This window comes from Indicator indicator, chromosome 12 (genome assembly GCF_027791375.1).
Source record: "Indicator indicator isolate 239-I01 chromosome 12, UM_Iind_1.1, whole genome shotgun sequence".
Classification (NCBI taxonomy): domain Eukaryota; kingdom Metazoa; phylum Chordata; class Aves; order Piciformes; family Indicatoridae; genus Indicator; species Indicator indicator.
In genome coordinates, this window is record NC_072021.1 from 22,906,135 (window position 1) to 22,933,486 (window position 27,352).

The 27,352-nt window shown below is 43.9% G+C and overlaps 1 protein-coding gene across 1 annotated transcript in view; it reads left to right on the forward strand.

The window, feature by feature from the left end:
- ADGRB1 (adhesion G protein-coupled receptor B1) overlaps positions 1-27,352 on the forward strand; it is a 71,031-nt gene that overhangs the window by 20,416 nt on the left and 23,263 nt on the right. The window contains exons 5-7 of the mRNA XM_054385405.1: positions 8,078-8,144; positions 12,681-12,766; positions 26,943-27,114. Coding sequence (XP_054241380.1) covers positions 8,078-8,144; positions 12,681-12,766; positions 26,943-27,114 — 325 coding nt within the window. The remainder of the gene's footprint in view (positions 1-8,077; positions 8,145-12,680; positions 12,767-26,942; positions 27,115-27,352) is intronic.

Below are 27,352 nucleotides of genomic sequence, written 5' to 3' on the forward strand. Positions count from 1 at the left end.
TAAATGAAGCCCTTCCCTACTGCAGCCTATCATTATCCAGAGTGTTCCTGGCCAGTGGTTTGTATTTCACATTAACAATGTTTAACACAAGCACTGGAAATGAGACAGGCAACAGATGAGGGTTCAATATGTCCCCTGAGAATTGTCAATGTGGGTTCTCTGCTCTTTCTCAATTCCTACCCTGTTCTGCACGTCCACAACCAAATGGTCCAGGGTTTTTGATAGCAGGAGAGCATTAAACCAAGACAGCAGCATTCTCCATTTGCTTTGTCATCTCAATTGCTGCAGTTTAAATTACTGCACAAACCAGAGGGTTCTGGATGGTGGGTTTGTAAAATGAAGTTCAACAAAGGCAAGTGTAGAGTCCTGCATAGAGGGCATGTCCCCATGCACCGGTACAGTTTAGAGGTTGACCTACTGGAAAGTTGCACTGTGGAGGAAAACTTGTGCAGGAAGACTTCCTGATGGACAACATATACTCCTATGGCCAAGAAAGCCAATGGTATCCTGGGGTGCATTAAGTAGAATGACCATCAGGTCAAGGGAGGTTCTCCTCCCCCTCTACTCTTCCCTAGTGAGGCCGCAACTAGAGTGCTGGGTCCAGTCATGGTCTCCCCATGTTGAAGAGAAACATGGAACTGCTGGAGAGAGTCCAGCAGAGGCTCTGAAGATGCTGATGGGACTGCAGCATCTCTATTGGGAGGAAAGGCTGAGAGACCTGGGACTGTTGAGCCTGGAGAAGAGCAGCCTAAGAGGGGATCTTCTCAATGCTGCTAGAGGGTAGGGATTAGAAGGATGGGGCCAGTGCGGCCCAGTCATAGGACAAGGGGCAACAGGCACAAAATGGAACCCAGGAGTTTCCATCTCAACATGAGGAAAAAATTCTCTCCTGTGAAGGTTCAGAGCCCTGGAGCAGGTGGCCCAGAGCAGTTGTGGAGTCTCCTTCTCTGGAGAGAGTCTAAACTCATGTGGACATACTGATCCTGGGCAACCTGCTCTAGGTGACCCTGCTTTAGCAGGGGTGTTGGACTAGATGATCCTCAGAGGTTTCTCCAAACCCTCACCATTCTGTGATTCCATGAAATACAAATCTGTAGATACAACCCCTGAAGCCTTTGCTGGCACCAGGACTGTATTCATCCTGACTTTCCTGCTTCAGCTCAGGTGACTCGGCTTCAGCATGTCCTGGTCCAGAGGGATCCAGTGCTTGTTGCATGTGTATAGAATGGCAGGAATCAATGCAAAAAGCTCATTAGTTCTTTCCCAGTTAAAGCTTTAGGTCCACCACAGAGTTTTGTGGTCAACATTGACCATACAAAAGAGCCTGGGCAGGGAATGAAGCAACATGCAGAAAACACACCCTGTTTCACTGCCCTGGACAGTGTGCCAACATCTCCCCACCCCAAAGCAAAACCTTCCCAGACTGTAGCCAAAAGTATGTCAACTCATGGAAAAACCTTCTGGACTCACTTTTTTGCTCTCAGGTTGACATACCAGCAAGGCTACTTTGACTTTCCATCATTCCCAGGAGATGCTCAATCACATCAGCTCTCCTTTTGCTTCTAATCCTCTGACTTCTTTCAATCCTAAAGACTCCTTTGCTCCTTGCATCCAAGGGCTGGATGCTGCCTGCCTGACAATCTGGCTGCTTGCCTGGGGTCTGGCAGGGTTTCCTGAGCTCCCAGCAGTAGCTGCAGCTCAAGTGATACCATATTCTAGCTCTGATCTCAGGGTGCTTGTCACCAAACATCAGGGGGTGTGCAGTTCAGTTCTCCTTTTGCCTCCCTTCCACACTGCAGCCAGTGTGTGGCAAAGCTGGTGAGACCCAGCAAAGCCATGAGAGGAGTAAGATCTCCTCTCAACCACATGGAGTCCATCAGACATTCTTAATGCTGCCATCTGGTTGTAATTCCTGCTGTTGGTTTTATGAAGAGCAAGAGATAAAGAGAATTGGTTTGTAGTCATGCACCCAGCCAGCATCTCAACCCCAGGCAGCATGGATGTCCTCTCCATGCAAGGTGGATGGAGTGGTGGGTTCATGAGCTGTCATGCTGACCATAAAATGGGGCTGAGCATTACCATAAGGAGAGTTACATTTGCAGATTGGTGCTTTTTAAAACATGCAACACATACTCACATGGACCAGACTAGGAAGGGTGTCCCGACAGACTGCTCTGCATTCACACCTATCTCTATTTTCCTGCTCAAAAGGCATCAAAGCCCTCATACATTTATATGTGGGGATGTCCTTGGCTTTACCTCTTCTCTAGAGCAAAGTGAACACCACAGAGCTGTAATTTCAGAGCTGAACCTAAAAATTTGAGGTTGCCTAGACCTAAATTTAAGACTAATGCTAAAGGCATATAAAAAGAATAGAGGTTTGAAGATTGTCCCATGATGTGTGTTGGTTTCTGGCCATTGCAGAAATGTGTGAGATAGCTGCAAAGCTGGAAGTTCTTTTAGCTTTTTTTGTGGTCAGTCTAGAGCATGCAGAGGGCAACTCAAATGGGCAGTGGAAGACTTTCAAGGCACAATGTTTTCATCTTGCAGAAGGAAAGAAAGAAATTAACCACAACACATCCCTCCCTGTGAAGCAGAGGAAGAGACCTGACCTGATAAACCACCAGGGACTTCACAGTGTCTTTCAAAGCTTCTTCCATCCTTGCAGTTTATGGATCCTAAGAGCAGTGCATTAGCACCTATTAGTTTTCTTGTGGAGATGGGCATTAAGGCAAAGTAGAGCTCTGATATTTAGATTTCACACTCAGCATCATTTTTAACTTATTTTTTCTCATTTCACCCAGAGTGGTAAAAAACTCCTGACATCCATCTATAGGACATGGTTGTGACATGATTTTGGGGTCAGCTGCAGCTGTTGTAGGCGATTGCTGCAGTGTTTCAGATTTTCAGGGCAAAGCTGGTGGAAGGGATAGTGTGAAATGCATAACATGTCTCTGTGTCATGATGGCTGAAAGTGTCCATCTGCAGGGTATGCCTGCAGTGGAGTAAGTTAAGGGAGGAACCTCCAACAGGGTAGTCTACTTGGGTCCTAAACAAGATTTCACCCAGCTTTGTCCTTTCTTTTTTTGTTTTGTACATGGGATGAAGATGAGAATTTGTAGTTGTATGGAGACCTGCTAAGGCAGGGTACAGGCTTTGCTTCCAGTATCTAAGAAAGTCTTAGAGATAATGAAGGTCTAGAGGACCCATCACTGCTCACCTCCTTATATTGGGCTGAATGCCTGAATAATAGCTCTCCTTTTAGCTGATACTCCCAAAGACTGACTCTGTACCTCTGAAGCTTGACAAATTACCTCCTAAAGCTTGAACTGAGTTATTGAGGCTGTACTGCTGGTGGCTGGGAATTCATATCCTTCCCCACATGAAAGCCCACAAGAAATTTTCTGAAAGCAGTGTCAGGATACAGCAAATTTCCAGAGGTCTTCTTGTGTCATTGCAACTGTCACCCACAGGTATCATAGAATCACAGGACCACAGAATGGTAGAGGTTGGAAGGGATTTCTGGAGATCATCTAGTCCAACTGCCCTACTAAAACAGGGTTACCTAGATCAGGTTGCACAAGAATTTTTCGGGGGCGGGTTTTGAAAGTATCCTCACAGCCTCTCTTGGCAGCCTGGTCCAGTGCTTCAGCAACCTCAGAGGAAAGAAAATTTTCCTTAGATTTAGGTGGAGCCTGCTGGGTTGTAGTTTGTGCCTGTTTCCCTTAGGCTGTTTCTGTCACCACTGTAAAGAGACTGTTCCCACCTGCCCTTCAGCTCTTGCTGAGCATTGATCAGATCTCCTCTCAGGCTACTCTTCTCCAGGCTGCACAGCCCCAGGGCTCTCAGCCTTTCCTCCTCACAGAGATTCTCCAGTCCCCTCAACATCTTTGTAGCTTCTACTGGACTCTCTCCAGTAGTTTCCTGTCTCTCTTGAGCTGAAGAGCACAGAACTGGACACAATACTCCAAATGTGGCCTCACTAGGGCAGAGAAGAGTGGGACAGCAAGCTCCCTCAACCTGCTGGTCACACTCCTCTTAGTGCAGCTCAGGATACCATTGGCGTTCTTGGGCACAAGAGCACATTACTGTCTCGTGGTGAACTTGTCCACCAGAACTCCTAGGTTTTTCTCTACAGAGCTGCTTATCACTAACCTCTGCTGCTCTAGGACTCTAACCTGCCCAAATATCTCAGCAGCTTCTATATTAATCTGTAAATTACAGCTGTTGGGGCAGCCCAGCTGCAGCTTTAGTTACTCTAATACGTTGACTGTTGGGGCTACTTAATTTTGCAAACGATTGTGGCTGGCAGAGCTGAACGAGTGCAGTCAGGAGGTGCTGGTGGAAGTCAGCTCTGCAGGACCAAGACAAAGGCCATCCATCTCTTGTCTTTGCTGTGGCAGATCAACAAAAGGATCAGATGCTTTGCAAAGAGGTCTTTTGCCTCGAACACAAGAGCTGCTGTCAGCTGGGGAAACACTGCTTAGAAATAGCAGTCTGGAGCTGCTGAGTGTAGTTATTCACTTTCTCCTTTCCAGTGGTAATTTTCTTTAGGAGATCTGTGAAGAGATCCCTTGGCAAGTTCTGGGGAACCTCTTCACAAAATGCAAATATTTCTGTGCCTGATAGGCACGAGGCTAAAAGCATCTCCACTAGACTAATGTATTGCTGGGGTTTGCTGTCAGTTCCCCTTCTTGGATATCACTTCACCCTTTCTCTTCCCTTGCTGTCAGCCATCACCTCTGACAGGCTTGGAAATGCTTTGATTAAGCGCTGTGGCGGGGAGGTCAGGCAGTCAGAAGGGATAAGGACCAGTGCTTGCTGATGTGTGAACTTGCCTTCAGTGAGCCTGATGCTCAGAGGGGCTGCCAGGGACCTGACATGAACAACCCTCGTTGCACCAAATCCTCATGGCTAATTGGAGTGCAGGATTGTCAGCTCCTTTCTTCAGCTGATGGTTGGAAGAAACCCTGGGAAAAATGGTCTCAAAGTTAGGCTGGAGCAGTGGAGAAAAAGCTCTAGGAAAGGGCTGGAATTTGGGAACTTTCCTGTGTGACCTGCCCTAGGTGATTCCCCTTTGGCAGGGAGGTTGGACTTGATCTCCAGAAGTCGCCTTCCAACCTCTACCATTCTATAACTCTGTGCTTCCTCTTGCCCTCTCCTTGCATTTAGAAAGACTTACAGTTTTTGCAACCCTCTGAATCTTCATTCTTATTCTTTTCCTCCCCAGCTGGTTATTAATTTTATTATTCCAGCTGCTTGGACAGTTTGTGACAGAGCATTTGGCTATCAGGAAGAAACAAGAACTAATTAAATTAGCATATTACAGGTTTAATGTAGGAACAAGATACAAACTTCGGAGAAAAACAGAAAGTCCTGCTTTCAGTTTGCAATTGGAAATACCTGGGCTGTTTTGGTGTTGATTTTTGTTTCATTGGTTGTTTTTTTATTTCCCCAAATAGTCTGTGTTTTGGGGTGAAAAAAAATGCCTTTTTTAGCGAGGGCAAATCAGAATTGATACAAAAATATACTGAGATGACCAACAACATGGAAATATTTCCAGGAAGGTTTTGTTTCCCAAGAGACTCTGAAAAGCATAGTCATGGAATTACAGGATCATAGAATGGCTTAAGTTGAAAGGGATCTTAATGATAATCTAGTTGCAACTCCCCTTCCATGGGTAGGGGCACCTTCCACTAGACCAGGTTGTTCAAAGCCTCATCCAGGCTGGTCTTAAACACTTCCAGGGATGAGGCATCCACAGCTTTCTGGACAACCTGTTCCAGTGTCTCATCACACTCATAGCAAAGAATTTCTTCCTAATGTCCAATCTAAATTTACCCTGCTCTAGTTTAAACCCATTGCCATAGTCCTGTCACTAGAAGTCCTTGTAAAAAGTCCCTCCCTAGCTTTTCTTTTTTGCCCCCTTCAAGTGCTGGAAGGCTGCTTAAGGTCTCCCCCAAATCTTGTCTTCTCCAGGCTGAAGAGACCCAACTCTCTCAGCCTGTCCTTGTAGGAGAGGTGGTCCAGCCTTCTGATCAGCTTTGTGGCCCTCCTCTGGATCCTCTCCAACAGATCCATGTCCTTGTTGTGTTGGTGGCTCCAGAGATGGATGCCACACTCCAGGTGGGGTCTCACAAGAGCAGAGGGGCAGAAAGAATCACCTCCCTTGTCCTCTGGCCACATATCAGTTTGAAGCAGAATGAAACCAAATTGCTGAGACATAACTGAATTACTGCAGGGTTAGGTCCTTGCTCCATTGTGGTTGCCTGCTCTTATCTTGTGGTCAATCTGTGGTAGTTTTACTGCTGAAACAGGAGTACTTCATCACATGTTTTTCTTCAGGGTACTGAGATGTCAAAGCATGCAAACTTGGCTCATGGTTACTGACAAAGTGTAAAATGTGCATCTTCACTCACCCTGAAGTACCTGGGTTATGTGTTCGTGCTCTGAATTGCTGGATCCCTCACAAAATGGAAATTTCAGCCTCAGTGCTGCTGTAGCTGTTTGTGACTGTCACAGAATTACAGACTGATGGACTTGTGAAGGGATGGGATGAGGGGCAATGCTTTTAAACCAGAGGAGGGTAGGTTTAGGTTGGACATTAGAAGGAAGTTCTTTACAATGAGGGTAGTGCAATACTGGAACAGGTTGTCTAGGAGGTGGTGGAGGCCCCATGCCTAGAGACATGCAAGATCAATAGATGGAGCCCTGATCAACTTGATCTAATTAAAGATGTCTCTGCTGACTGCAGAGGGGTTCAGCTAGATGACCTTCAAGGATCCCTTCAAACCCAAAGCATTCTAGGATTCTATGATCTCTGAGGGCTGTCTGATCCAACCAACCCACTGTTCAAGCAAGGTCACCTAGAGTTGGCCACCCAGGACCATGCCCAGACTGCTTTTGAATGTCTCCAAAGATGGAGACCCCACAACCCCTCTGCTCATCTTTTGCCAGTACTCAGTCACACTCACAGTGAAGAAGTGTTTCTTTCCTTACTTTATGCTCAAGCCTAAAAATCTTTGTGGTCTATCCAGACACCCTGTGATGCTCAGCTCTGAGGATGGAAGAGGGCTGAGATTTCCTCTGCCTCTCTCAGTATGGAGATGTCAGTGTGCAGTGAGATCTCCATGTGAATGTATGGTGCAGTAGGACCTCTGTGGGGACACCTGAAGCATATTCATGCATGAGTTATGGGATTCATCTCCCCAGTGAGGCCTCCCTCTGGGTGAGGTGCACTGCTTACTTGGATGGTGAAAAACTGGTCAAGGCAGTCATGGAGTTCAGGATGTGATTGATCTGCTTGAATGTTGTTGTGTCATCCTGAACTCTTTTGGTTGGATCTCTGCTGACTAGAAAGGTCACCAAGAGCGACTGGCTCTGTGGCAGGAACCAACAGGGCAGATACCAGTCAGAAGAGCTTGTGTAGGCACCAGGCAGTTTAAGAACCTAAAGTCCACAAATGGTCAGTGAAGAAAGGAGAAGTCCTTCTCAGGTTACATGGTGTGAGGGAGAAGGAAAAACCTGGTTTCCAAAAGCAACACACACCTTGTGTTCAGCTGGTTCCTTAAATCAACCAGTTAGAGTGCTGTGAATTCCCACCTTGCTGCAGAGTTCTGAAATTTCTCGAAGCTCAAAGTGAGGATTCAGGAGAAGAAATGGGAATCCTCTACTCCTAGGCCTGAACCCCTGGCGGTTATAGTGGTTAGCAAGTGAGCATAGGCACAGTTTCTGCTGTTTCTACTCTTTTGCCTGAGTGAATAGAATAAGAGCATCATCTTGCCAGCAAACTGATGCAACTGCTTCCATGACCTGGTCTGTGATGAATTTTGCATGAGTTCCTCTGTCAACAATCAAATGCCATTCTGCAGGCTGACCCCCAGGCAAATGAGCCTTTATGCAAGTTCAGGAGAAATGGGAAGCAAAACTTGCTTGCTGTGAAGTCTGAGACCTTTTTTTTTTTGGCCCTGGGTATCACCTCCCAGGATGAATTTTGAGGGCAAAAAGAAGCATCAAACATGTGCCTCTTGGTGATGCTAGCTCCTGGGTAACTTTCTTTTCTCTCTTCATTTTCCAGCTGCTGGCTGTCATTAGAGGGAGGTCTTCTCTATGCCTTCGTGGGACCTGCGGCTGCTGTCGTTTTGGTATTTAAGCTTGGCTCAAAATTATATCTTTTATTTTTTTTTTTTCCTCATAATGCTTTCCTTGTTCTCTCAACTCAAGAGTGCTCCTCTTGGTTTCCACTCATGGTCTGAATAGCGTTCTCCTTCAGGAAGAATGAGCAAATTCAGCAATTTGGGATGGCTTTGATTCTGAAATGTAAACTACCTCATCTCTCAGCCTTCCACCTCTTTCCTCTCTGGAATGCCCTAGACATCTGATTAATGCTTTACCTTGGACTGGATCTGTCTGGATGGAAGTGCAGGATGATGGTGGAAAACTCTGACATTAACTCCTTCAGAAACTGCTGTTACTGGTTGCTTTCAGACCAGGCTGTGCCTCCACAGCCAGCAGTTATTCCTGGTCATTTTCAGACAGCCAGGGCATGTGAGCAGCTTCCTTGTTAACAGGTGAAATGGAAGTGTTCAAATCAGTGCCCAAGTTGACCTCTGTGACCATAAAAATGTCATGCTTGCTTCTAGTTCAAAGAGATGGCACGGTTAAGGTGAACATTCCTAAGCTCTGTCCCACCAGTTCATGCATGGTGGGAGTCTGTCCTGCTGTCTCTTCATCCTTGGCTCCAACACGGCACCAGAGCCAGCCTTGGACAGTTACTACTTGAGTTGAAGGTGCCACTCAAGAGATGACATATCTTTCATTAAGTTTCCCTGCTCTTGAAACTTCAGTGGCCATGAGAAATATTGACTGCCAGGGTTCAAGGAATTGGAGAATTCCTGGTCCTCAAAGAAATCCATCCTGCAGTGATTTCAGGTGGGTTTAATGCCACATTTGAGGCTCTACATGTAAGTGACAGGCAGCAGTTTCTCTCCAGCCCAGTATTTATCCAGTGGAAGATCTGTATGTCCCCTAAGTCTCAAGTGCCCTGGATGGTCCCACAGGAATGGAGTAGCTGACACTCTGAATTTCTTTCTCATGAGAATTTTGTTTCATGCAGTGCCTGGAGGGTTAACTAACCCACAGGAGGAGCAGGCTTACAGGACAATAACTACACAGAAGCTCTTGGTGCCTCTACTCTCACTGCCATCATCTCACATCAAATCACCTTGGTGCCATCATTTCATCATGATGACAAAAACAAGCGGTTGCCCCTCCTCTAAGCTTGTATCACTTAAGATCTTTAGTGTGGGGCTGTAACACATAGCTGAGCCTTCAGATAACAGTTGACAAAGAGTGGGGATAAGCAGATTTTCATGCAACCAGTTGTTAGTTCTCTGTAGGCATATGATAGCTGGATTTCCCTCACTAATGTAGGGGTCAGGGTCTTCTTTATAGTCAGGATAATTGTCAGGAGAATTAAGTGGCTTAGTGCTTTCAGAGGAACTAAATCTTTGCCCCAACAACATGACAGCTGATAGCTTTGGCTCAGTGGTTTGACTGCTCAGTAGACAGCAGTGATTAGGAGAGGGGGAGATTTGGTAGTGCCCAGAGGAGAGGCAGTCAATCTGCTCCCTCAAGCCATCTTGGTTTTGTTGTGCCAACAACAAGGGAAATAATCCTTCAGCTTTCCTTAGCAATTTTAAAGCTTAGGAAAAACACGTGAGCCTGCTTCCATATGGCATCTCCATTTTCACTCAAAGCTGGAAATGGAGATGTCCTTACAGAGAGTTCAACACCTGAAAATGGTGGTTCATACAGCTGATCTTAGGATGTGATGAATCATCTTTGGGGCTGTCTGTCTCTAATTGGTACCTAGAGAGAGCCTACATAACTAGTTTAGGCTGCCTGACTCATTTCTGGCTGAAGTTGGTAGGGCACCGTGAAGCTTGGGGAAAGAGAAGAAGAGCAGAAAGCCATTTTCTCAGTGGGAACCTGGGAAGCAGATTAGCTCAGTAAGTTGCCCAGTGGCTTTTAGCAGAGACAGAAGTTGAGCAGGCAGTTCTCCAGCATGCACTCTCTACAAAACTGGGCAGCTGTCTGTTCTCCATGGTAGGAATTGGAAGGGACCTCTGGAGATCATCTAGTCCAACCCCGTTGCTAAAGCAGGGTCACCTAGAACAGGTTGCACAGGAATGTATCCAAGCAGGTATGGAATCTATCCAAAGAAGGACACTCCACAACCTCTCTGGTCAGCCTGACCCAGTGTTCCTTCACCCCCAAAGTAAAGAAGTTTCTCCTCATCAGATCTCTGTACTGCAGTTCTCCTATCAACATGATGTTTTTATTACCTGTAGTAGCCTTTTTTCTTTGACACCCTCCCTTATTATTCTCCTCATTGAAAAAAAAAAAAAAACAACAAAACACAACTCTTTGGCTTTTGGCTTGGAAAATATCTTTACTCAGAATAACATTCTTAAGATGGTTGATCTGCAGCTTCAGCAATATTTGCAACTTGCAGTCAGTCCACAAACTCTGAACAGCTGCAAAGGTTTGACCTTTAGCCTTAAAAATCCTAGGAAATTGAAATGCAAAGCTGCTGCAAGCAGTTTTACTCACCCAGCTCAGGTGAAGCAACCTGGTGATAACTGTGCAGGTTGAAGGCAGAGGGTAAGAATCATATACTCATAGGTTGTGTAGTTGGAAAACATCTTTAAGATCATCAATTCCAACTGCTGACCCGACACTATCATGGCCACTAAGCCATCTGCCAAAGTGCCATGGCTACACATTTTTTAACACCTCCAGGGATGGTGTTTCTGCTACCTCCCTGGGCAGCCAGTTCCAATACCTGACCACTCTTTCAGTAAAGAAATTTTTCCTACTGCTTAATGTACTGGATCAAAATAGATCACAGTGGATAAAATAGATTTATTTATTAAAACAATGGCAGAGCTGCAATCGGAGGGCTGCACTTTGTCATCTCCCCTGTGAGAGATGAATGTGGACACACATTGTGTTGTGGTCAGCCCACCACACTTCAACCCCACCTTTCCTGTTGCCTTGCTGCACCTTAAAGAAAAGTCTTTCCTGCACTCACCAGCCTCCATCCCAGTGAAGAAGGATCAGTGAATTGAAAGTGCTCTCTTTCCAAGCACATAACTTGGGTTTGATTTCCTGCTGATCCTTGGCTGAGTTGCTATGTCTGACTTGCCAGTGTTGTTTCTCTGAAACAATACCGTGGTGAGCTTTAGAAATGGACTCACAGCTGTGGAAAGTACTCCACTGACCCAGCAGCTGATGCAAAAGAAAATAACTGCTATTTGTGAGATCTTTCATTTATCCCCAGCTGTGAACTCCAGACGACTGAGCTGGGTCACGCGATGCTGAAACCAGCAATTCTAACTCAAAAATATTGCTCCTTCTTGAGGACAATGTAGGCAGTTAGATGGAGGTTTGATCTCAGCAGACATCTCCCTTCCTTTGGTGTATTAGGTTTCACATCTCTATGGAACCATAGAATTGTTTTGGTTGGAAAAAAAAAAAAACCTCTAAAATAATTGAGTCCAATTGTCAACCAGTGACCACTATGACCATTGAACTGTGTCCTGAAGTGCCATGTCTACATGTTTTTTGAACACCTTCAGGGATGGTGACTCCACCACCTCCCTGGGCAACCTATTTCAATGCCTGACTATTCTTTCAGTAAAGAAAGTTTTCCTGATACCCAATCTAAACTTCCCCTGGCATGATTTCAGGCCATTTCCTCTCATTCCATCACCTGAGACTAGTAAAACGAGGCCAACCCTCACTTCACTACAACCTCCTTAAACATTTTCTTGCAAGCTCCACATGCAAAAGAGCATCCAAAGCATCATTCTACCAAGAGCAGGTGTTTCACTGACAGCAAAACCAGGAGAGTGTCACTCTTTTCCCACCATCATTGCTGTGCCTCCATGAAGAGGGTGGACCTCACGTGTCACTAACATGCTCACATTCTGAGGTTGCTGAGGTTTGGATGAGATTTCTAAAACAGATGCAGCTGGCAGCAGTGAATGCAGTCAGAAAGGCTCAGTGAGGAGATCAGGATCACTTTGCAAGACTTCAGTATTCCACTGTGAATATTTGTGCCTGGCTGATTAAAATGTATATGGTCTTACCCTAGTAGAGCAGACCAAAGGACTTCATGCAGTTGTCCTGCCCATGGATTTATTTGGAGATGACTAGATGGCTAATCTGTGTGCTTCCTTTGGTAGGATTCCTCCAGAAGGCACTTTTGAAAGTAGTCAGTGCCAACCCACCACCTGTATGGGCCACTTTCTATTTGTATTACTTTGAATAATTGTTCTTGTGCCTGGCGTTTGCCTTGCTAGACCTCAAGCATGCATCAAGCTTCAAACAGCCCATCAGTAATCTTAGCACTTCACAGTCTTGTCCTGGTTCATGGAGACTGATCTGCTGCCAGCTGCATTCTTCTCTCCTAAACTCACTGATGCATGGCCAGGGGTGGTGGGACAGGGTGGAAAGGGGTCAGAAAGGGTGGTGGCCTGCAGAAGTTTGACTGCGCTACCTGACTTCGGGAGAAATGGAAAAGACTTAACTTGCCAAATGTGTTTTCATTCCTTCTGTGTTACCAAGTTTGACCCACTTTAGAACAAAATTGTGTGTTGTTTCTCTTTCAACAGGTGAACATGGTTATTGGCATTCTGGTTTTTAACAAACTTGTATCCAAAGATGGAATAACAGATAAGAAACTGAAGGAACGGGCAGGGTATGCCTTATCAATACATCTAAGTAAAGAATGAAACAAAAATTAACCTGCTCCAGGTTGTGATCAATAACCAGGCAAGGAATGCAAAGAGTGGTTGGAGGTGCAAACAGATTTAAAGAAAACCCAGTTGGTTTAATCTCTCTGCCTTGCCATGAAGTGCAGCAGAGACAAAAGACCCAAGAAGTGCCATTGTGTTACTATGGAGGAAGGTTAGAAGTTCATCTCTTTGTTAAAAAGGCTTCAATCCAAGCTGGATGTATCCTCCTAAACATTCAGGAGAGCAAAGTGACTCTTCTCACTAACTCCTGGAGACAGCAGCTGGATCAGAAAGGGAGTCATCATTGCTGAGTGTGGTATATGATATGGGCTGTGTAAGAAAGAAATCGTGTCTAATGGCTGGCAGGTGGCTGAGAGACATCAAAGGTATGTGATGCTTTCAAGGAAAGGGTCTTTGGGGGTATAGCAGTGAACAGATTAGCAAATGGATGGATGTGGAAAGAGGAGGACTGTAAGTAAAAATGCCTCTTCCACAAGAAAAATTTGTGGATGCCCTCTGAAGTTCTCTGGAAGTCTCTCAGTGAACAGATTAGCAGATCGATGGATATATAAAGAGGATCTCTTCCCCAAGAAAAATTTCAAGTGTCACTTGAGATCCTTTATCTTCTCCACAACCACCACCCCAAACTATCTGCTTTCCTTTGCAGTATAAATGGAAGAGCTGACTCTACAGTGCTTAACACCCTACTCTCACCAAGGGTTGGCTGAGGTGACAGCAGGGCTCTCTATTGGGTTACTTCCAAACTCTGTTGACAATGACCATTTTGTCATTGGCTCCAGCAGGATGAGACCTCCTTTCATCTTCATTTCTAGAAAAGAGCCTGTAGCCTGCTCAGACTTTGTCCCTGAGCTATGCCATGCTTCAAGCAAAGGACAGAAATGGCATGCTGACACTCTGACTCAAATCAAGCATGCAGGTCAGGTTGGCCTCTGATATTAGTCCATAATTTTCCTCTGTCTTGGTTTGCTGTTACATTCAGAGCAACTATCTCCATACCTGCTGCTACGGAAGAGAGGGCTGTGTGCTGTACTTGTCCCTTGATGACATTTGATTTATCACTGTGGACAGCAATTGTGTTCTTGAAGGAAGAAGTTGTGTACAAAAAGACAAGGGGAGCAGGAGGAGTTCTGGTGCCTCACCACCACAGCTACAGGCAGAGGCCAACCCCTTGGAGGCTGGTGGAGAAGATTCAGGTTTTGCCTCATTTGTGGAGAGAGCACAGGAACATATCTCCTTGTTTGCTGCAGTTCCAGGCTTCACAAAGAGAATCTGCTTTATCCACTGCTGTGCTGCAAAAGCCTTAGGCTCTAAAATTGGGTCTCAGAGGGTGGAGGCTGAAAGTACAGCTGAGGTTAGATACTCCTGCTGGTGCACTATTGAGTAGTTCTTGGTGGAAGTGGTTTTTAATGGAGTGTTGGCAACAAAACTGAGGGTAGAAGCAAGCTCACATCACAGAATCATAAAATGATTTTGGTTTGCACCTGGGGAGGTTTAGACTTGATATAAGGAAAAATTTCTTCACCAAAAAGGGTCATCAGGCATTGGCTGCCCAGAAAAGTGGTGGAGTCACCATCCTTGGTAGTGTTTAAAAGACATCTGGGTGACATGCTTAGGGACACGGGCTAACAGTTGTGTACAAGGAGATGTTAGGTTATGGATGAACTCAATGATCTTAAAGTCATTTCTAAGCAGGCGGTTCTCTGATTCTACAGTTGAAAATGACCTTTAGATCACCAAGTCCAACCATTATCTAACTCTGCCAGACAGAGGGAAAACACAGGAGTCTGTTAAGGTTCATATTTTATCACCTGTGTTGACATAATCAAGCATCATAATCCCTTAATGCAGCAGAGAGGGGAAATCTCAGTGTCTGAGCAGCGCTGTGCTCATGGTAATAACAGGAGCTTAAGCACATTTGGATGATCAGAGGTATCAGCTGAACAGATACGTGAAGAAGTGACCTTGGTGTGTAGCTTAAAGCCACTGCTAAGGAGTGAGTACTTCCTTCTGGGTGATGCCTTTTTACAAAGAGAGGAACTGGAGAAAATGCCTGACCTGCAGGCAGAGCCTGTAGCAAGATAATTGCACTTGAAAGTCAGCGCTGAAATAAATGGTTTATTGGATTAGCAGAGCAGCGAGTGGCTGTCTCTCAGTCTCTCCTCTAATCTAACCCACACACAGAATGACCTTATTTTACACACACAGGCTGGTTATTGATCACACTCGTGGTTGTACTTTGAAAACAAAACCTACAAAGCAAAAAAAAAAAAAAAAAAGTCTTTTTTTTCCTGATGTTCTTTATTTTTTCTTTCTTTTCTCTACCCCTTCCCCTCCCCTCTTCTGTGTCCGTGTGTGTGTGTGCAGCACTTTTAAGCCTTCTCTGTGCTCAATGATTTTGTTCTCCTGTCAAAGTGCACCTGCTGAGAGTGTGGAAGCACTTTGGAGGGCTCTGGTGCCCCTTCCCTTTAGCTAGCCGCTTCTGGCCTGGGTTTGGGAACTGTGTTGGAAGGTAGATCTGACAATAATTAGAATGAGTAATGGCCTTGGAGATGTTTGGATCTGAGGAGATGGTGTAAAGAAACGTTGTGTTTCCTTTAGCAGAGGCAAGAAGTATGGTTCAGTGTTGCAAAAAATAAAACAAACCAAAACCAAACCAAAGTGAACAAAATGAGGAACCTGTTGAACACTAAGAGGAGCCTGGCACACATACAGCAGATCAGTTGGCACAAAAAAAGCATAGAAACATAGAATCATAGAATCAAAGAATCATAGAATCAAAGAATCATAGACTCATAGAATGGCAGGGGTCAGAAGGGACCTCCAAAGATTATCTAATCCAACCCCTCTGCTAATGCCTAGATCAGGTTGCGTATGAAGATGTTCAGGTGGGTTTTGAATCTCTCCAGAAGAGTTTCCACAACCTCTCTGGTCAGCTTGCTCCACTGTTCCATCACCCTAAAAGGAGAGAAGTTTCTCCTTTACTTCAAGTGGAACCTCCTGTGTTCTTATTTGGGCCTGTTGCTCCTTGTCCTATCACTGGGCACTACTGAGAAGAGCCCAGCCCTATCCTCATCACCTTCACCCTTTAGATATCTAGTGCTAACTGTTCCTGTAAATTAATACCTGAGACGTGATGGGGGTTGCCCTGTACTTAGCAGAAGAAATTGCTGTAATTTCTGTTATGATATCTGTCAGGAAACACTGATTTTCTAATGGCAATGACTTTATAGCTATATCACAAAACCAGGCTGTAGAGAGTTGGGTGTGATTACCTGGAGAGTTGGACACACTACCACCCCAACTCTGTGGCATAAAGACTGTGGGACATTGCTGCAGACCTTGGTTCTTTGGAGTGACTGTGTAGGGACCTGTGACCACTCCGTGCTCCATTCTGGTCAGCTGCACCAAGAGTCTTTGAGCTCTGTTGCCTTATTTAAATGCATGTTTTCACGTCAGACTCAGGAGCCTTTAAAATGAATTTTAAATTTATTCAGCCAGCTTTTATTCCAGAAGTATTTGTGTGCTCAGGCAGCCAGGGAAGAAGAATGAGACTATAGGGTATACTCACAAAGGCTAATTTTAGCCTGCTGAGTTTCATCTCCCTAGGCTTCTTCTGTAACTACTGGAGCCTTGTTTAGTTGTTCCAACTTGCCCCTTAGAGGAACCTTTACCTCTTTTATCTCTCTGTGGATTATAAAGAAGACTTGAGAAAGTCTACCTTGATACCTTGTGTGAAATACTCTCTGTCCAGGCAGGGTGTAACAGACCTGGATTGTCCAGGCATAGAGAAGAAAGTATTTGGAAAGATACTAAAGATATTAAAATAGGAACAGATTTAGATTTCCCTTTGTCTGGGAATGTTTCCTGCTGGAAGCAGTGCTTCTGCTCTTTGGGCTGTACGTGGTGTTCAATAAAAGGTAGAAAAACTCAGGCTCCAGTGAACATACCAGATGAATCTGTGAGCTCTTTGTGGATATTTAGGAAGCAGAATGAAAAAAAACAAACAAACCAACAACTTAATTAAATGAATGCATTATTCACTGTGATTATTTCATTAGTTAACCTTTCATAGACACAGGTACCGATATAAACCTGTTAGGGAAATTCAATATATTAACAACCTCATGCCCCCAACAAGGACAAATTAGAATATAAATGTATCCACATCTGTGCCTACTGCTTACAACCTTCTGCATCAATACACCCAACAGCAGTTACAGTTGTGTGTTATGGTGGTCTTCTGGCCACTTCTTTGTGATTCAATGTCTTTCATGTTTTTTTCTGGTATAGTTTTCCATCAAATTCCTCAAATGAATCTGCTTTCTTTTTGCTGCCTATCTCTGCCTCTCTCTGTCTCTCTGCTTATCTGTTCTTTGTGGCTTATAGATCTGGGGATAAGCTGTCTTTTTTTTTTTTTTTTTTTTTTTTTATGGGTCATGCACTTAATGCCTCTCAAGACCCACTTAATCTTTGGTTCAGCCATTTTGCTCACTGGATTTGCACCATCATAGAATTATAGACTGGTCTGAGTTGGAAGGGACCTTAAAGATCATTTAGCTCCAACCCCTCTGCCATGGGCAGGGACACCTTCCACTAGCCCAGGTTGCTCAAAGCCCCATCCAGCCTGGCCTTGAAGATCCTTGAAGATCTCATCCCTCCTGGAAGACATGTATCTGTTGACACAGGAGCTAATTTTCTGTGTCTGAAGGCTGAAACTTTCTATGCAATACCTTAACCATTATTCTGGAGGGGAGTAATGGTTTGGGTGACTGTAGTTATTTAGAAGACTAATCAGCAGCCACTTGAAAGTGAACCACTAGGACTGATGATTATGCTGTGTTGGTGTTAAGGGGTGTGTGAGATTGAACACAAAGCTACACAAAGTTAAGAAGTGATCTGTCAGTCTTCCTAATCTCTCTACCAGGCTGCACAGGCTGCAAAACTTGGTGCCTGCAAACATCACCACTCACTAGCTGCCCTGCCATCACCCAAGAATGACAGATCTGCAGTCCTTTGGCAGTGATGTTCATGCCTTCTTTGAGATCAGGCACTGCATCTGGAGGAAGTTTTGCAGACTCTGGCCCATGTTCTAAGCCAGATCTGATGTGGCTGTCCATCTGTACAAATCAGGCTGCACACAACTAGTACATTCTGAGAAGAAAGGACCAATGCCAAGCTAATGTGGCTTCTGGGCTCCTGAGTAAGAGCTGGCTTGTCAGCTAGGTGGATTCACACACATCAGCTTCTAAAAATCGTGAGGACATGCCCTTTGGCAGATCCCTGCAGCCCCTTGTACCAGCAGTGCACAATGGTGTGATCGTGTCATTGATCCCATCTAGAAGAAAGTGGGAGCAACTGATGTTAATAAGTCTCAGGGTTCATCCCAAAAATGTTCTCAGCTCCAAAACAAGATCTGAAAGAAGAAATGTCTCAAAAGTAGTCAGCCAGTCCAACTCCCTTCAGGGCAGGTCAGTGGTCTTACAAAAGACTCAAGCTCATGCTTAACTTCCAGGACATAATTGGTGCCGTTTGCATGTCCTTCATCACAGATTAAGCAATCAAAGAGTGGCCTATCTCCTGGTATTGTCAGCCTTTATGTGGCTATCCCTGCCAAGGCCAGGATTAGCACACAAGGGCCGGTGGAGGAAATCTGTGACTTATCCCCTGCATTGCTTTAGGAAAGACGATAAGCAGACCCAGCCCCCACAGCCCTACTTCTTGCCTTCTACTGTACAGCCCTGCCACCTTTTTTTGTTATGGAGCAAAAAGGCCAGAAAGGAAAAGAGCAATTTCTCAAAAACAAACTAAAAGAAGGAAGTGGAGACTGGGAGAGCAGCTCTGGTTTCTCTTCCATGGGTGCCAGAGAGAAACATTCTGAATCTGGCAAAGCTGTCACCAACACCGTTCCACCCTCTCCAGCGGCACCAACACGTCTCTGACTTGTGCATTATTCCCGTTTTCCTGCATCTGGAGTGCTACAGATGAGAGAGTTTTATTCCTGCCTGTCTTTCATTTCTCTTTTCAAACTAGGTATGGTTGGTTCGTTCCCTTTCTTCTTTCTTCCGTTCTTTTTGGCTTCTCTTTCCCTTTCCTTCCTACGTTTGTGTTCATAAGCAAAGTGTTTTGTTTTGTTTCAGTCTTTTGGTTTTAATTGCAGTCAGATGGCAGTGCCCCTTTACGGCATGACGCTCAAATGTTCCAAGTGTGGAGTAGTTTCTTCTGCTGAAGTTTCGGCCACAGCCACCAGTAACGCCATGTTAGTTCCTCTAATTTCAACTTCTTTTCTTTCTTTCTTGCCACTTTCTTTTTTTTTTTTTTTGTTGTTGTTGTTTTTTGTTTTGTTTTTCAGTTATTTTATTTCCCTCTTTCATTTCCCTGCACTCACCAAGCCGTGTTTGTTTTCTCTCCCCATGTCCCTGCCCACTTCCCCGCATTTCCAACTCTCCCTGACCTCATTCTGTGGGCCATGAGTAGCATAGGGCTCCTGCAACATCCCTGGAGCAAGAGCTGATGGGCTGGATCATGAAAAACACTGTGTGACTTGTGTAGATTTAAGCAAGTGAGCAGCTCATGGAAGACTCTTTATTTGTTGGAAGTTGGGTAGATGTTTAATGCCCTCATTTAATTTAGTTCTTGGAGCTACAGACTTGAAGATATGGTTTCCCATTAACTTAGATGGTAGACAGGGGCTTCAAACATAGCTTTGTCAAACATGTTCTTAATTTTTTTACTCCAGAGGCTGCAAAGCACTGAGTCTGATTTAAGTGAGTTATGAATCACTTCTAAGTGTTGGGGGTTTTTTCTCTTATAAAAAGCAAAAGTTAGGTTTAATATCTCTTAGGGCTTCAGTTCTGATTTGATAAGCGTTGAGTGCCTCTTTTGGATCTCTGAACATTTGGAATTGATTCTCAAAATCTTAAGAGTTTCATAGCTCTGAGTTAAAAAAGTCAAATGCTGTTAAATCTCTTCCTCGATGCAGCTGGAGTTAGTAAAAATAAAAAATAATGAAAATGCCAAAGCTTTGTTCTCCTAGAGACATTGTTGCTATTTATATAGTAGGGGATTTTTTCCCCCCAAAGGTTAAGGTAGGAGGGAAAGGGATGAGGAAAGGTTTGTCTTTCTCCCTTCCCTTTTTGAAATGTTATTATATACATCATTTCCAAGTGATGCTCTACTTCAGTTTTGATGTCTAAAGTAATATATGTAAAATGTGTGAAAGAAACAGTCTCAGATCTAGACATTTGCAATTTGAGAACTCCCACCTTTAATTAATCCAAACAAAACCAGGCAGCTGAGTGCCAAATCTCAAAAGGTAGAAACATGAAAGAAAATCAAAACATGAGGTTTTCTCCTTTTTATTTCTTTTGAAAATTGAGCCATTTATATGAAATCTAAAAGGCTTTAGGGAAGAAAGAAAAAGAAGTGCTTTTCTGCAAACCAACCAGTTGTTAGGAAAAAAGAACATTCAATTGCTTCTATTAAGGGATGCAAAACCTAAGCAAAATCTTGTTTGTTTTTTTTTTTTTCGCTGCTGAAGTAATTTACTTACCTTTAGCAATAGTGCCCAACTCAGATGTTGAGCTGGCATTGGTCCAGGCATGTATCTGGAACGGTCCACCACAAGTCTGGAATTAGCAGGTCACTGCATTTTGCTTTCCTCAGACTGCTGGGGAATGCTAAACCAGCAGAAGCTTTACTATTAATAAATTAGGCTATTAAATAGGAGCAGCTTTCAGTACATAGGAAATTCATTTAAATTATTATTTAAAAAAATAAAACAGACTCAAATTTTCCTCTGATATTGTCTGACATTGGTCCATCATAAATCACATATTCTGAGTCATCTTCCCATCAGAAAAAAAAAAAAACAAAAAACAGATGTGAAATCCAGATCCCCTACTTATCCTACTTTTCTAATTTAAGTGGATTGATAGAAATTGGAGGGCCCTTGTAAGAAGATATATCTTTAGTTTCCCAGCAGACAGAATACCCTAGATGATAAATTCCAGTGCTATCTTTGTTGTTTGTCCTAAAGTGTCCTATGCCCTTGTCCTTGCAAAGGGACTACTGAATAATACACACATTAGTTCACTCAGCCCTCATCTACCCTTGTCATCCATTTCATTCTGCAGCTGAACTGTTTCTGCTTTTCTTCATCCAAATCTGTCAGAACTGAGGTTGTCAATAGGCAAAGCCCTGGTTGTGCTTCGTACCATTGTCACCATTCTACTGGCCTTCATCCCAGATCTTGGATCAGCTTTGCCATTCAGTTTTGACTTCTTACTGGCTCCTTTCTGACCTGGATTTAGCCACAGTTGTTTGATAGAGAGCACGTGGAGGATGTTGCTGCCTTCCGAGACTGCGTAGAACCTCTCCAGCTTACCTCCCATAGGTTTTAGAAGCTAGGTTCTGGGATAGCTTGGCATGAAAGGATAGGTCCTTTTGTGCATTTTCCTGGCTTTTGGAAAGCATAGAACTTTAGAGCAAGTTTACTTGTGTCTAAGAGAGAAAAGTCAGAGAAGGGGGATGCATAACATGGGAAGGAAAACATGGAAAACATGGTAAACCACTGACAGAGAGCAGGCAGTAAACAGGACAGAAGTGAAAAAATAAGCACTGGAAACTATGCAGTTTCTTGACTGTCCTAGGTTAACACTGCCCACTCTCACAAGCACCCTTTTCTCCCCACATAGACAGGAGGGAAAGTAACACACTTTGTCTCACAGTAACACACAAGGAAAGAAGGATGGAATTGCTGACATGCAATGCACCATGAATAGACTCCCAAGTTTTGACCATGGGGAAGAGATTGGCCCAAGACTAAGGCCCTGGAATGGTGTGTTTTTCCTGGAGGCAAACCACCCAAGAGTCAGTGTCAGGGAGTCCTCATGATTCTTCTTGTTCATCCCTCTTACATCATCAAAAGATCACGTGTCAGATGTCGCTTCCAAGGGATTTGCCCATTTTCTTGGCTCAGAGTCATTTCAGGAAGACTTAGATGTCAAATCTTCCACCCGTTTTGTAGGTCTAGGAATAATGTGAATCAGCATTCCCATGCATGGCTGGTTTTATGAAGGAGACTGTTCCTCAGGAAAGAGTTGTCCTCATAGGTCAAGGAATTTGGAATTTTCTCCTTACCTGAAGTTAACACTTGGACCCTGTAGATCCTTGAATGGACTGTTAAAGAACAACTTCCCTTCTTAGGGGTAAACAGTCAAGCAGGCTGCCCATAGCTACTTTATTACCCATCTCATTTAGAGACATTTGATTTCCTGTTGCCCTAATTGTATGGTTCAGATTGCAGCAACTGAGAGAAGAATCATCCTTTGGAGAAAACAGAAATAATATCTTATGTTTCTGTGTTTTCTCTGCATGGGAAGAGGCTCCAGAGCTGCTCTTCTTTTCTAGTTATAGATTTTCTATCTTGGTTGCGTAGGCATTGAGTTAAAGGGATTTTCTCTGAAGCTGTCCCCAAAACTGGGGCAACATTCTTGCTTTTAAGAGGGATACAAGTTAGAGAAGGGATAAAATATGAATAAAGCAAGTCCTTGTACTGTGGTTTTCCTGTAGCAGAAATGCTGTGATGCTGGAACAACTTGCTCATTAGCAGCATAAGATCACTGAATGGTTGGAGTTGGAAGGGACCTTTCAATGTCGTCCAACTTCCCTGCAGTGAGCAGGGACATCTTCAGCTGGATCAAGTTGCTCAGAGTCTCATGTGCCACTCAGCAGCATTTAAGGAGCCTTCCATTGTCTCATGTATTGAGTCCTCCTACCATCTCCCTTTTCAGAGCTTCTCTCTGGGACCTGCTATCTGAATTACAGTTATTTTTCCTTTGGCTGCTTCTGTAGCTTAGGACATTGGCTTCCCTCTCAGTGTTGAGTAATGAGAGGAATTATCACCAACCTCTTTATAATGGCTCTTTACATCTTTGTTGGCATGTACTGTGTGTCCCCATGCACTTGCCTTTTGTCAGGGTGCAGACCCCTTCATCTTTCTTCATGTAGATCTTTGTTTCCAGAAGCATTTTTTCCCCCTCTTTCCCTTACTATCCTTTAAGTATCCTTTAAGAGTTTCTTCTGCTTCATCTACAAAGAGAAAGACTCTCAAGGCTGCCACCAAGCTAAAGAACAAAACCACAGCTGGGTTTTGACATTTTGACCCAAGTCCATCATACCCTTGTTGCCAGAGCTGGGTTTGCTATGAAGTTTCATAAGACTGAGTCGCCACCATGCTAGAGAAAACCATGAATGAATCTTGTGGCCATGTCGTTACATGCCATTGTAATTATATTTGGTTGCTCTGTGATGGGCATTGCCATTTTCCACAGTAAGGTTCTTCTTTTACAATGCATCAGTAGCATGGGGTGATAGTAGAGGAACAACGTGACACTCAATTGTACTGCCGAGTAACATTGTCATGCCATGGTCCTCACGCAATAAACCAGCATCATGCTTCCACAAAACAATGTAATGATCTTCCCTTGATGTTGCTGTCTCTCATCATGAGTGCTGTCATGTGTGGGACAGCCAAGAGTATCTGCCAACAAATTGCTTTGCCTCAAACAATAGAAATGCTTGATTGATTGATCATAGATAATCCATCATGAAGAGTCATTAGGTAATCACAAGGTCATTATATAACAAATCCTTACTTCATTTCACATCACATGGCACCATAACTTGACGTTTCTGAAGTCCCATAGGTTAGTCTGGAACCTTTTCAGGGTGCACAGTACCTCCTATAAAAGGGACAGAGGGAAAGGTGGCAGAAGAATGAGTTCTGCTATGAATTCAGCTCACAGCAGGTAGAATTAAAGGCAACGTCACTGGAAACCCACTTTTCCCACTTATCCACTTATCTTCCTCTGAGCTTTCTTCTGAAATTTCAGTCTTGATATGATTTCTTTTTTTTTGTTAGATGTTAGACTATTTTGGAATTTAATATTTCAAAAGCTAAGCATAGCCCTGAAAGGGAAATTGGAGCAAGTTACATAGCTATGACCTGTTGCCATCAGCTGCCTGAAGAATAAAGATTATGCATTAAGTGTCAAGCAGTATTTCCATAATGTTTGCAAGGGATGAATATCATTGAGAAGGCATCTACAAAGTGAATCACAAAGAGAGCAGAAAGGCCATACTCTTAGCTGGTGTAAGTCAATACAACTCAGCTGGGAAAATCCTGGTTTACCTCAGATGCATATGTGGTCTTACACTGTTTCCATCATCTGAGTTTGAAGGGCATGTGAGATTTCCATCATCTGGTTCAAAGTGCAGAGATTGAAGTGGTAATTTAAGGTTGCCTATGTTAGGAGAAATAATGAAGTCCATCAGGATGTATCAGTCCGTGCTGAGGGATGATGTGATTGAGAGCAGCTCTGTGGAGAAGGACTTGGGAGTGCTGGTAGATGAAAAGCTGGACATGAGCCAACAATGTGCTTTCACAGCTCAGAACCAGCCTTCTCCTGGGCTATGTCAAAAGCAGTGTGGTCAGAGGGTCAAGGGGAATGATTCTCCCCATGTACTCCACTCTGCTGAGACCTCACCTGCAGTACAGTGTCCAGCTCTGAAGTCTTCAGCACAGGAAAAACATGTTGCAACAGGTACAGAGGAGAGCCACGAAAATAATCAATCTCTTTTATAAGGTCTGAAATGTAACCACTTGCTAAAAAGAAACATAATTTACCTCCTCAACACCATCTCTTACAGCCCCAAATCCACACCTTAGGTCTTGGATCCAGGTTCAAATCATTGCCACTTGGGTAATGCAGTTCTTTTCAGGAATAGAAAACCTACCCAAAATTAGATGGCTGGTTCAGACCCATGCTTAAAACATCATATCCAAAGTGATGTGGTTGCTGGCTTTCTTTTTTGCATGTTGGAGGTAGTGAATTGCATATAGCTGTGTTTTAAGAGTATATGGGAGACCAGATAACTCCAGGAAGCAAAGCTGGAGAAGTGGAATAATTTTCCTGTTCAGAAGTTGTTTGGCTGAGGGCTGCCTGGTTGCTGCTTTTTAATTTTATTTCTTTAAATAATGCTTTGAAATTCTAGTTCATATTGGCTGCTGAAGAATATTCCATTTGTCATCCCCTACAGAATTATAAAGTGTCAGATTATGCCATGGCCTCTGCCTTACATGGAAATCTGATAATGCTTGATTTAATTGAAAAAAAAAAAAAACAACAACAACAAAAAAAAAAAAAACACAATAAAATATATTCCATTTATATGCTCCCTTAGGTAAATTACATTGCTTAATAGCAGCACTAAGGAACACATCTAACTCTGGGCAAGTAGCGATATTTGCAATCAGAATATCATTATGACTGTAGAAATAACCTGTCACTACAGAACGGGATCATTACAACAGAAGTGATGTAACAAGACCTGAAAAACTCTTAGCTGAAGCCAGGGTCTTACATCCTGATCTCCATCCCTCTGTCCAAGCTCCAGCTTTGTTCAGGTAAAGCTCTCACTGAGGTCTATGAGAGCAGTACCTGGATAACCAGTGAGTAAATGTTATTAAAATCTTGATCATGTATGAGGAAGTGGTAAGCCAGTCCCATGTCAAACGTGTGTCATGATATCTGTCCTGTAATTTATTGTGCTGCCTGTTTTTGTTTGTTAGTATTAAGGCTGAGGTTTTCCACACAAAGAAATCTTGAAGCTTAACTTGCTATTCAGCTCATGCCTAGGTCTACTCTTATTTATTAGATGAAAGTCCACAGAGAAATTCTCCTGGTATTCTTGGTGCACCAGTGCTGCCAAATATATAGGATGACTGACAGCTTAAAATCTCCCTAGTAAGCTTTTAAAATTGCTTGGGACCCTTTCTGGTCCAAGAGCTGCAGAACTAAATAGTCCATGGGAACAAAGCTGCTTTCTCATTTCTAAGGCCATTATTCCTAGATCAAGTGGAGGTTCATGGGGCAGTACTTACAGAAAACTCTTTTGTCCAGTTTTCTGTCTTGTGAATTAAGAAGTGGCTTGAATTAGTACTAAGTTATTTTAATCCAGAAGCATGGAATCATAGAATTGTTTTGGTTGAAAAAGACCTCTAAATTCATCACGTCCAACCATTAACCAGACACCACTGTGGCCATTAAACCATGTTCTGAAGTGCCATGTCTATGTGTTTTTTGAACACCTTCAGGGATGGTGACTCCACCACCTCCCTGGGCAGCCTGTTCCAATTCCTGATCATTCTTGCAGTGAAGAAACTTTTCCTAGTATCTAACCTAAACCTCCCCTGGTGCAACTTGAGGCCCTTTCCTCTCATTCTACCTCCTGATACTAGGGAGAAGAGACCAACACCCACCTCACTACAGCCTCCTTTCAGGGAGTTGGAGAGAGCAATCACCCACTCAAAAATAAATTTATTTACAATGATTGCTAAATATAGAAAGAAGTGTATTTTTTGTCAATGCACTCAGCTGGGGAGATGACACCAGAAAGCAGGAGATATTCCATTCACAGAAAAATTGGGTCAAATATCAGTTCTCCTGATGCTTACTGATGTAGTGTTGTAGGGACCATCAGCTGCAGAGTAAGGGAGCAACAGCAAAATATCAGTCTTCACATCAGCTCTATGCTTGTCCTTTTTAGTCACTTGAAACTGTGACGTGTCCCTGATGTTGGTGTCTTCCATGTGCTGTGGAAGTCCAAGTGTCTGTAACCCAAGTACCAACAGCCATTCTGACAAACCAGTGTTTGCTGCAAATGTTCCCCTTCCCTTTGGTGACCTGCAGTGACTGTATTTTTTCTCCCCTCCTTGGGAAATGCCATTGTTGTGGACTAGTGATGTAGGTGGGAAGGGTGTGAAAGGGGGAGTGAGGTATCTGCATCCTTCTTCCCCACCTCAAGTTTTATGCATGACTGCACCATTGAAAAGTAGTCCCTCCCGTAGAAACGTGTGTCCACCTGTTTTGGTAGCATGAATGTGCAAAGCATCTTCCTGCTTCCCTCTGGCAGGGCTCAGAAGACATCTAGCACAAGTATACATTTGTTGAAGAAGTCTTCTGAAGCCCCATGGGATCAGGAGGCTGAATTAGCATCCCACGTGGAAGCAGGTAAGGCTGAAGTGGAACTCAGTTCCATTTTCCTCTCCCTTGACAGGGCATCCCTTTGGAGCTCCTGCGTGGTCCTGCCTCTCTTGGCTCTCACCTGGATGTCTGCAGTTCTGGCAATCACAGACCGGCGGTCAGCACTCTTCCAGATCCTTTTTGCTGTCTTTGACTCACTGGAGGGCTTTGTCATCGTTATGGTCCATTGCATCCTAAGGCGGGAGGTGAGACAAATGAGTTGTTCTCTTTTATATGACCAACGTGCTTCCCGTAGAAAACATCTGAAAAACATTCAGTCAGCCTGGTGGCTTCTCTAGTCCTATGAACCTCACCCTATGACCACGAAACTGACCATGACAGTGTTGGTCAGAATGGAAGGAGGGATGAATCAATGATTGTCATGCTGAGTCTACTGCAGGGTGGAGTTTTGAGGCCAGTTTTAAACTAGATAACATAGAATCA